The sequence below is a fragment of the Rhinoraja longicauda genome, chromosome 37, assembly GCF_053455715.1.
Source record: "Rhinoraja longicauda isolate Sanriku21f chromosome 37, sRhiLon1.1, whole genome shotgun sequence".
NCBI classification, from domain to species: domain Eukaryota; kingdom Metazoa; phylum Chordata; class Chondrichthyes; order Rajiformes; family Arhynchobatidae; genus Rhinoraja; species Rhinoraja longicauda.
The window spans coordinates 15,538,254-15,549,493 of NC_135989.1; the positions used below are offsets into that span (position 1 = coordinate 15,538,254).

The following is an 11,240-nucleotide window of genomic DNA, read 5'->3' on the forward strand; positions in this document are numbered from 1 at the left end:
AGGCAGCAACTCTACCCATGCACCACTGTGCCGCCCCCATCTCTTTAACCAGCTGTCTGCATAATCTTTTTGTCTGTCACACTTGTGCATGATGCTGTGAATGTCCTTTAGTTCCCTACCTGTTGAGATCCTGTTAATTTAATCAACATCCCACCTACCTGTGCTGTGCTGTGCTGTCTTTCCTGATATTCCTCATCTTCACCCTATGCAGCCGACCCATCCACCGTGTAATGGACCTGATTCCTCGGGTGAGTACAGCCAGCATTGTTGCCCTCACTTGTGAGCACCACCAAGCAGCAATTTGAGAGCAGGATGCACTTGGGATTTCTGCACTGGCTGCCTGAAGGTGGTGTCTGTCCTGCAGTCACTACTCCCCCTCTGACTGCTCATACTTGGACTGCAGGCCGACCATCCCCTGAAACGTGCCATCCATGCAGCCCTTAGCCTCAGTGTTGTTGCAGTGACTCCAGTGCCAGTCGTGTTCAAAGACCAGGGTGTGGCAGGCTGCCAGTTTGCTAAACGATTATGTGATTGTTACAGGAGAAAGAGAAGAAGTACATGCTGCCTCTCGACAACCTGAAGCTGAAGGATGTGGAGAAAGGGTTCATGTCCACTAAGCACATCTTTGCACTCTTCAACACAGAGCACAGGTCAGTGTCTGCAGTCCCCACTGCTACCCTGTGTGGCCAGTGGAATATTAGCACAGTGGGTTTTGGCCCAACACCAACAAAATGTGACCTGGGCCCCATGCTCTTTAGTTTAGTTTAGAGATACAGCGCGGAAACAGGCCCTTCGGCCCACCGTGTCCACATCGACCAGTGATCCCCGCACATTAACACAAGCTTGCACACACTAGGGACAATTTACGCTTATACCAAGTATACAAACCCAAGCCAATTAACCTACAAACCTGTACGCCTTCGGAGTGTGGGAGGAAACTGAAGACCTCGGAGAAAACCCACGTGTTCACAGGGAGAAACTCCGTACAGACAGCACCCGTAGTTGGGATCAAACCCGGTGCTGTAAGGCAGCAACTCTACCACTGCTCCACTTGTGGACTAATGCTCGGCTTCTTGTCGGGCCAGTGTAACAGACCATTTGTTGGGTGTAGCACAGTTACTTGGTGACAAGTGCTGAAGATTGATGGTCTTTTCTCTTCTCTTTAGGAATGTTTATAAAGACTACCGGCAGATCGAGCTGGCGTGCGAGTCCCAGGAGGATGTGGACAGTTGGAAGGCTTCTTTCATGAGGGCTGGTGTCTATCCAGAGAGGGAGAATGTAAGGTTCAGCTTGGTGTATGTGACAGTCACCTCTCCAGACCGAGAAGCTCGGATTTGCCATCCCCTCATCACTGCATGTTGAGCCTCTGTAAAAGTTGCTCCTTCCTTGCATTCAGACCTGGCTCCATCCACTTGGTCAAGGAACATTAAAACGCAGTCAGTCCGAAACCTCCTCCAAAATACTAAAGATGTTGGGAACGAAAATGAACTTTCAAGACTGAGACCAATAATGTAGAGGGAGGAACTACAGATGCTGGTTTAAACCGAAGGTAGACACAAAAAGCTGGAGTAACTCAGCGAGACAGGCAGCATCTCTGGAGAAAATGAATAGGTGGTGTTTCAGGTCAAGACCCTTCACACTGAGCAGTCTGAAGAAGGGTCTCGACCCGAAACGTCACCTATTCCTTTTTTCCAGAGATGCTGTCTGACCCGCTGAGTTACTCCAGGTTTTTTTGTGTATCTAGGGGGAAGGATGTTGGCTGGGGGACTGTGTTCTGGAGGGCCACAGCATTGAGGAGAGACTGGAGGTGGTGGTACTGTGAGGGATGCAGTCACTCAAACTGAACTACAATTTACCTCTTTTGTGACCCTCGGACTGTCCTTGGTCGGACTTTGCTGGCTTTACCTTGCACTAAACGTTATTCCCTTATCGTATATCTATACACTGTTAATGGCTCGATTGTAATCATGTATTGTCTTTCCGCTGACTGGTTAGCACGCAACAAAAGCTTTTCACTGTACAGATGCTCCCCGGCTTACGATGCTTCGACTTACGATATTTCGACTTTACGATGATGCAAACGGCAGTGACCCGTGGCGACCCGCAGCTCGCTTCCGGCCACGTGATCGCGTGTATTAAATGCATTTCGACTTACGATGTTTTCGGATTGCGATGGGTTTCTCGGAGCGTGACCCCGTCGTAAGTTGGGAGCCCCTGTACCTCGGTACAGGTGACAATAAAACTAAACTGAACCGAAACTAACTGCTGGTATTGGTCCACAGGCAGAGAATGAGGAGGCTGGGAGCACTTCAGATACGTTTTCAATGGACCCACAGCTGGAGCGGCAGGTGGAGACGATTCGCAACTTGGTGGATTCCTACATGGGCATCGTCAATAAGTCGATCAGGGACCTGATGCCAAAGACCATCATGCACCTCATGATCAACAATGTAATTTGACCGTGATCAGCCGGGGTTGTGTGTGTGTGTGTGAGAAGTGAATGTGGAGTTGTGTGTGGGTGGGGAGTGAGGGAGACAGTCAGCTGGGGAGTGGGTGGGTATTTTTGAGATGGGCGATGTTATGTGGAGGGGTAGACAACGTGTGCTTAGCTTAGAGAAACAGCGCAGAGATAGTCCCTTCAGCCCTCCAAGTCCACACCGACCACGATCCCTGCACATTAACGCTATCCTAGGCACACTAGGGACAATTTTACATTTATACCAACCCAATTAACCTACAAACCTGCACGTCTTGGGAGTGTGGGAGGAAACTGAAGATCTCGGAGAAAACCCAAGGGATCACGGGGAGAATGTACAGACAAGCACTTGTAGTCGGGATCGAAATCGGCTCAGGCGCTGCAAGGCAATAGCTCTACCGCTGTGCCACCGTGCCGCCCTAGTGTGCAGTGGGGAAGGATGTGTGCATGATGGGGTAGGTCATGCGTGAGTGAGGGGTATCAAGCATGCACAGTGCAGAGGGATGTAGAGGGTGAGGGGTATGAGAGTGGCTGCAATGTGCCTATAGGGGAAGGGCTAGATCATGTTTGGCGGAGGGGAGGGGAGGGGAGAAGGGAGGGGAGGGGAGGGGAGAAGGGAGGATAGTGATGGTGGTTTAGTTGAGACAGTACGGAAACAGGCTCTTTGGCCCACCGAGTCCTCACCGACCAGCAGTCCACACTACCCTACACACACTCGGGACAATCTTTTCACATTTATACAGTAGATCCGGTAAGGATCCTCGGGGGTAAAAATATTTTGGGTGTCACTGGTGGCTGGGCTGGTGAGGGTTCGGGCACTTACCCCCAACTCCCCCGGTCAGGCGAGTCATTGGATACCATGTGTAAGCATGTCCTTCCTTGTGACAGACCAAGGACTTTATCCTGGCCGAGCTGCTGGCTTACCTGTACTCCTCCACGGACCAAAACAGCTTAATGGAGGAATCTGCGGAGCAGGCCCAGAGACGGGACGACATGCTGCGGATGTACCACGCCATCAAAGAGGCCCTGCACATCATTGGGGACATCAGCACCAGCACCATCAGCGCCCCCCTGCCCCCGCCAGTGGACGACTCCTGGCTGTCCACTCAGTCCGCGGGACACAGGTAGGCCAGCCGACAGGTGCATCCACACAGGCCAGCCGATAGGTGTATCCACACAGGTAGGCCAGCCGACAGGTGTATTCGCACCGGCCAGCCGACAGGTGCATCGAGAGCTTGGATAGAGTGGATGTGGGGAGGATAGACAATAGGTGCAGGAGGAGGCCATTCGGCCCTTCGAGCCAGCACCGCCATTCAATGTGATCATGGCTGATTATTCTCAATCAGTACCCCGTTCCTGCCTTCTCCCCATCTCTATCTAGCTCTCTCTTGAATGCGTTCAGAGAATTGGCCTCCACTGCCTTCTGAGGCAGAGAATTCCACAGAGGATGTCTCCACTAACAGAAGAGTCTAGGACCAGAGGGCACAGCCTCAGAATAAAAGGATGTTCCTTTAGGAAGATGAGAAGGAATTTCTTCAGTCAGAGGGTGGTGAATCTGTGGAATTATTTGCCCCGGAAGGCTGCAGAGGCCCAAGTCAGAAGGTATTTTAAAAGCAGAGATAGATAGATTCGTGATTGGCACGGGTGTCCGGGGTTATGGGGAAGATGGCAGGAGAATGGGGTTAGATGAGAGTGAGATCAGCCATGATTGAATGGCGGAGTAGACTGGGTGGGTCGAATGGCCTTATTCTGCTCCTATCACTTATGACAGGAGGGGAGTGCGGCCTGACATTTGGAAGCGGGGAGCAAATTCCTTTGTACCACAGCCAGGCAACTCTTTCACCCACTCTGTTGGGTGGTTACACGCTATCCCTCTGGAGAGGGGTGTTGGCGCCGTGGGTTCAGGGTCATTGGGTTAGCAGGGTGATGTTGGCACCCATAATGGTAGAGGGTCATTGAGCTGGCAACGAGATGTTGGGTGCGGTGTTGATGTGTGAGGTGATGGGGGTATCAATGCAGGAACATGAGGGTGTTGCCGCGGCTATCCTCCAGGGTGAAACATAGAACATAGAACTTAGAAAATAGGTGCAGGAGTAGGCCATTCAATATGATCATGGCTGATCATCCAGCTCAGTAACCTGTACCTGCCTTCTCTCCATACCTCCTGATCCCTTTAGCCACAAGGGCCACATCTAACTCCCTCTTAAATATAGCCAATGAACTGGCCTCAACTACCTTCTGTGGCAGAGAATTCCACAGACTCTGTGTGAAGAAATGTTTTCTCATCTCGGTCCTAAAAGACATCCCCCTTATCCTTAAGCTGTGACCCTTGGTTGTGGACTTCCCCAACATCGGGAACAATCTTCCCGCATCTAGCCTGTCCAACCCCTTAAGAATTTTATATGTTTCTATAAGATCCCCCCTCAGTCTTCTAAATTCCAGCGAGTACAAGCCTAATCTATCCAGTCTTTCTTCATATGAAAGTCCTGCCATCCCAGGGAGGCACAGGAAGGGCTTGGGGCAATGTCCACCTTGGGGAGCAGGATGTGTGGGGTTGATGCAGCTTGCAATGCTGGGATTGGGATTGTACCTGTGGTCTCCTTCGCTCCCACAGCCCGAGACCTCAGCGCCGGCCGCACTCAGTGGTGGGGCCGCCCAGCAGACCTCCAGGGGTACGAGGACCAACTCCGGGGCCCCCGTTGAATGCCACCCCATTGCAGGCATTTGGAGCTCCTCCCATCCCGTCAAGACCGATGCCCACGAACGATGTCTTTGGGGCCCCTCCACAGATTCCCTCCCGGCCGGCACGGATTCCACCCGGACCGCCAGGGCTGCCCAGGTAGGTGGAAACCCTTCCCTCTGATCCAGCTTTGTGTGCACGCACCCGGAGAAGCTGCAGCTGGGAAGGAGAGGTGTTCATCTCTTCTAGAATTTGCCTGGTGTCTGTCTGCCTGTTTCTCCGGCAGGTTCCTATCTGATGGAGGCTCATTCACTTCTCTGCCTGTATGGTCATGGGCTTGTAACTGCTAGTCTCATGGAGCTCTTCCCATGATGTCCATCTGCCTGTGTCTCGGCTGGGTTCCTATCTATCAGTGCATCAGGGAAGATACCTGTCTCAGGGATAAGAGAGGCTCGTCCACATCTATCTGTCTGGTCTTGGGCATCTAACTACAGATGCTGGTTTATAGACAATAGACAATAGGTGCAGGAGGAGGCCATTCGGCCCCAAGCCAGCACCGCCATTCAATGTGATCATGGCTGATCATTCTCAATCAGTACCCCGTTTCTGCCTCCTCCCCGTACCCCCTGACTCCGCTATCCTTAAGAGCTCTATCCAGCTCTCTCTTGAATGCATTCAGAGAATTGGCCTCCACTGCCTTCTGAGGCAGAGAATTCCACAGATTCACAACTCTCTGACTTAAAAATCTTTTTCCTCACCTCAGTTCTAAATGGCCTACCCCTTATTCTTAAACTGTGGCCCCTTATTCTGGACTCCCCCAACATTGGGAACATGTTTCCTGCCTCTAACGTGTCCAACCCCCTAATAATCTTATACGTTTCGATAAGATCTCCTCTCATCCTTCTAAATTCCAGTTTAAATCGTAGACCCAAAATGCTGGAGTAACTCAGCGGGACAGGCAGCGTCTCTGGAGAGAAGGAACGGGTGACGTTTTGGGTCGAGACCCTGCTTCTGACTTTGCAGTGGCTGTTGAAATGAACCCTGATTTGCTCCCGTGTCTTGACCCCATTATATTGACCCCCGTTTTGTTTTGTCTCCTGCAGCAGAAGACCACCCGCTGCTCCGAACCGGCCCACAATTATCCGGACATCCGAGCAATCCCTACTGGATTAAACAGTGGGATTTATCCTGTGAAGCATTTTCTTGTAGGCTATAGTTGATTAGCCCGACCTTTGCCTATTTGACCGCTGAGGGGCATTAGCGATGTGATCCACAGGGCTGCATTTTCCCAAGTGTAATCCCGATCTCTTGCCTTTTCACTCAAGCTGGAAGCACTAAGAAGATTATAACTGAACTTTATTTAAACAAAGATTTACCTCTTGGTTTTGTTTCCCTGAACACCAGACTCTAGGACATGATATCTCTCACACGTTGCTCCTCTGATCTGCCCTGTTGAGAAACTTTGCACTTGCCAAATAAGCAGCAAAATTGTTTTCTGCCTTTTCCCCGCTTCCTGGTTCACAGTGCCACTGTATGTGAATGAGTTGTAACCACACGACGACCCATCTCTGGGCATCTTCTGCATTGCTACTGCCTCTCAAACCCGAAGCCAGTAGCCCAGGAACCTTGCTCCATCCCATCTCTGTTCCACTGCTGCAAGGAGTAATGGGAGCCTCAACGGTTCCGGGATCCTGACCTGAGATTTGTGGCGTTTAATGATCCCGCAAAACGGGTTTGGGATCGTGAATGCCGTGACGTTGGAGCGGTCAGCGAGCGGGAATTGTGCAGGATGAATTGAGGGGATGCAGCAACCTACCCCCTGGACAAAGGAGGGGGCTGTAAGGCAGGAGTGGGGGGGGGGGGGGGAGGGGGATGGTTTTGATGGGATGGAGTGGGAAGCGGTGCTGGTAAAGTATGACTGAGTGAGATCTCTGACTGGCGATGATGCTAGAGGGGGTTGTGCTGAGAGCAATGCTGAGAGTCCGTGCACAGACTGGTGCAAGCAGGGGTCCACCAGTGGCTGATTGCTGTATCCTCTTGGCAGAGAATCAGTCAGTGCCATCTGACTTCCAATTTAACGCCAGATTCCAGGGTTTAAAGGAGGCAAGGTTCATGGACCCAAGGTCACGCGGATGAGTGTGGAGTTGTTCGCAGACATAGTCGTCCTACTTCCTATGGGATCTACCTTTGTGCCTCGTTTATTTCTAGTTTACTACTACCTGAGAAAGGACTTGGCGGATGGATCTCAAGCCATCCAGTTACGCCCCTTTTAGCTGTTGCAAGTAGAGTTCATGTCAGCTTTACTTGAGCTGAATATCATGCTGGAAATAAGATGTCCACACTGTAGGTGGGACTTAATACTAATTAACCTGCTCCATATCTGAGCTTTGTCCCAGCTTCCAGCACTGGTTAGGAAGCTGGAATCTGTGTTCCTGACTGTTTTCACAAGTATAATTTCTTGTTGTAAATAACCCATTCATTGATTGTGACAATATTCAGCTACAATATTCAGTGTTGTCAGTTGTCTGTCCTATCAGCTACTGCTAAACAAAACCTATTCCCCTGTTACAAACTGGGCATTAACTTCTAACCTACAGCATTCTCTGTGCAAAGGAAGTTTACTGTAGTCTTCACAAAGAACAAGTCATCAAACTAGGACACAAACAAAAATCAGGAACAGTGTAAGAATAGAGCTTCCTCTAGACTGTAATCGATTTTTTCCTCTCTCCTTATCCTTCCCACTCACCATCCTAAAACCATCAAATTCAAAAGTCCAGGGTAATGTTATCCAAAGCAGAAGGGAACAGCATTTGAGAGTCGTCTGTACATTCGATGGGAGTGGGTTAAAAGCAAGATTCGCCCAATCCTACCCTAGAAATTGTTAGTTCAGATATCCTAATGGTCTTGCAGTCCTGCTGTTGGTGGGAGCAGTTTTATATAAAATATATATATTAGTTATTGAATCAAAACTAATTTCTCTCACTTTTTTAGAGGGAGAATCTGCTGGGTCTAATCCTTGAAACTTTATCACTATTGCAATAAAGAGAATGAAACTCTTGCAGTGTGGGGCAGGGGTTCTACAGTTTCAGGAGATTTTGCACCAAACTCCTGGTAGTTTTTGTAATATAAATGGCAAAATCTGATCAGCGATCTTTCCATTCTAATTTCTAGAAGAAAAAAAATAACTGAATTAATTAACTGTTTTACAAAATAGTGACAGATCTTTTCCAATGATTATTTCATCAAATGTTCAGATCGGGGTTCTGTTTCATCTAACAGATACCTGAGAATGTTCTCTCCTCTGCTGTGTGATTCTATTGACTGTTAACTGATTTGAAATGAAGTGCCTGCATTCTGTACGGTAATGAATTGAAATAAAGGGATCGACAGTGGAAGGAGATTTCCTTGTGTCTCTTTGTTCTGTTTTCCTTTTATTCCTGACTTTCTTTTCTTGGGGAAAATCTTGCATCAAGCTGGCAATGGTGAAGGGCTGGTGAATTAAAGCAATAACCGCAAATCATATCATATCATATCATATATATACAGCCGGAAACAGGCCTTTAGAATGAATGAATAAGTTTATTGGCCAAGTATGTGCAGATACAAGGAATGTGCCTTGGTGCTCCGCTCACAAATGACAACACAAACATACAGTTAACGATTAAGAATATGTGGGGCAATGTGGAATTCTTTGCCACAGAAGACGTTGGAGGCCAAGTCGATGGATATTTTTGCGGCAGAGATAGACAATAGACAATAGGTGCAGGAGGAGGCCATTCAGCCCTTCGAGCCAGCATCGCCATTCAATGTGATCATGGCTGATCATTCTCAATCAGTACCCCGTTCCTGCCTTCTCCCCATATCCCCTGACTCCGCTATCCTTAAGAGCTCTATCTAGCTCTCTCTTGAATGCATTCAGAGAATTGGCCTCCACTGCCTTCTGAGGCAGAGAATTCCACAGATTCACAACTCTGACTGAAATTTTTTTTCCTCAACTCAGTTCTAAATGGCCTACTCCTTATTCTTAAACTGTGGCCCCTTGTTCTGGACTCCCCCAACATTGGGAACATGTTTCCTGCCTCTAACGTGTCCAACCCCTTAATAATCTTATACGTTTCGATCAGATCTCCTCTCATCCTTCTAAATTCCAGTGTATACAAGCCTAGTCGCTCCAGTCTTTCAACATATGACAGTCCCGCCATTCCGGGAATTAACCTAGTAAACCTACGCTGCACGCCCTCAATAGCAAGAATATCCTTCCTCAAAGGAGATAGTTAGATTCTCGATTAGTACGGGTGTCGGGGGTTATGGGGAGAAGGCAGGAGAGTGGGGTTAGGAGGGAGAGACAGATCAGCCATGTTTGAATGGCGGAGTAGTCTTGATGGGCCGAATGGCCTAATTCTACTTCTATGACTTATGACATGACCTTATATGATAGAAATGTGAAACAAAAATGAAAAATGCTGGAAATAATCAGCAGGTTCATGCAACATCTGCTGGAGGAGAAAGTTCATTTCTGCGGCTAGGAGCCAGCGTTTTTTTGTTGTTGTTTTTAAGGGTTTTCTGCTTTTGTGGAGTGTTTGGGGCTGAGGTAGGACATTAATGTGACAAGAAACTGATACAGAGATATGTTGAGAGGATCGAAAATGGGTTTAGACTTGCTTGTGATCTTGGGAGTTTTGCTTAGCTTCAAGATGGCGCACAACCAAAGTGACTATTTGCATGCTAGCCACAGAAGCAGATCTACAATCACATGTTGCAATCGGTCCACACTCTTAGATCTCTACTACAGCAACATTTCTTAACACTGTAAATGGCTCGATTGTAATCATGTATTGTCTGGACAGCACGCAACAAAAGCTTTTCATTGTACCTCGGTACATGTGACATAAACTAAACTGTATGACTGTACTTTTCCAGTCACCAGAGCTGCATTTTCTAGAGTTCAGTTTCCTGCATGCACAATGTAGGTTGTTATTAGAGAAATTATTTAAAATATAATTATGTCTCATGTATAAAATCATGAGAGGAATAGATCTGGTAGATGCACAGAGTCTCTTGCCCAGAGTAGGTGAATCGAGGACCAGAGGACATAGGTTTAAGGTGAAGGGAAAAGATTAAATAGGAATCTGAGGGGTAACTTTTTCACACAAAGGGTGGTAGGTGTATGGAACAAGCTGCCGGAGGAGGTAGTTGAGGCTGGGACTATCCCAACGTTTAAGAAACAGACAAGTACATGGATAGGACAGGTTTGAAGGGATATGGACCAAACGCAGGCAAGGTGGGACTAGTGTAGCTGGGACATGTTGGCCGGTGTGGGCAAGTTGGGCCGAAGGGCCTGTTTCCACGTTGTGTCACTTACAATTATACAGTGCGGAAGGCATTCAGCCCATCGTACCTGTGCTCATTAGCTGCCCGTCTATTTCCTCATCTTATCTTATATTTGCCCTGTGAGGACAGGATTTTCTGCCATTGGCAAGACTCCCACTGTCAGAATCGCATCATTTTTAAATGTCATTAAAACATCCCTCATTGTCACCCATTGGACTAGGCTGTTCTCTTACTGTTGATAGAATGCCAAGATTAAGACGAGGCCAAAATAATCCTCAAATGTAAATACTTTAGCTTTTCTACATTTTATCACTTTGTGTCCATCTCCTGCAGTGCCTTCAAGTCCCCTACTCTCAGCTCCTCACACACAAACTTTGTGAGTCTGTAACACAAACCACCTCCAGGAATTAAGTGTCAGTGTGCGGGGATCGCTGGTCGGTGTGGACTCGGTGGGCCGAAGGGCCTGTTTCCACGCTGTGTCTCTAAACTAAACATTAACTTTTAAATATTTTATTGCATTCCCCATCAAATCAACTCCTTCCACTAAAGCCCATCTTAGCTTTACTCCCCTTCGGTCCCAATAGACAATAGGTGCAGGAGTAGGCCATTCAGCCCTTCGAGCCAGCACCGCCATTCAATGCGATCATGGCTGATCATTCTCAATCAGTACCCCGTTCCTGCCTTCTCCCCATACCCCCTCACTCCGCAATCCTTAAGAGCTCTATCCAGCTCTCTCTTGAAAGCATCCAACGA

General features: G+C 48.3%; 1 protein-coding gene across 4 annotated transcripts in view; it reads left to right on the top strand.

Moving 5' to 3' along the window:
- The window catches only part of dnm2a (dynamin 2a), a 48,252-nt gene extending 41,253 nt beyond the window's left edge, over positions 1–6,999 (top strand). For all 4 annotated transcript variants that reach the window (XM_078429602.1, XM_078429604.1, XM_078429603.1 and 1 more), the window contains 6 exons: positions 541–650; positions 1,167–1,278; positions 2,283–2,450; positions 3,365–3,600; positions 5,091–5,315; positions 6,260–6,999. In XM_078429602.1, the coding sequence (XP_078285728.1) occupies positions 541–650; positions 1,167–1,278; positions 2,283–2,450; positions 3,365–3,600; positions 5,091–5,315; positions 6,260–6,329 (921 nt within the window). In that variant the 3' untranslated portion in view covers positions 6,330–6,999. The remainder of the gene's footprint in view (positions 1–540; positions 651–1,166; positions 1,279–2,282; positions 2,451–3,364; positions 3,601–5,090; positions 5,316–6,259) is intronic.
- Positions 7,000–11,240: the final 4,241 nt, after the last annotated feature.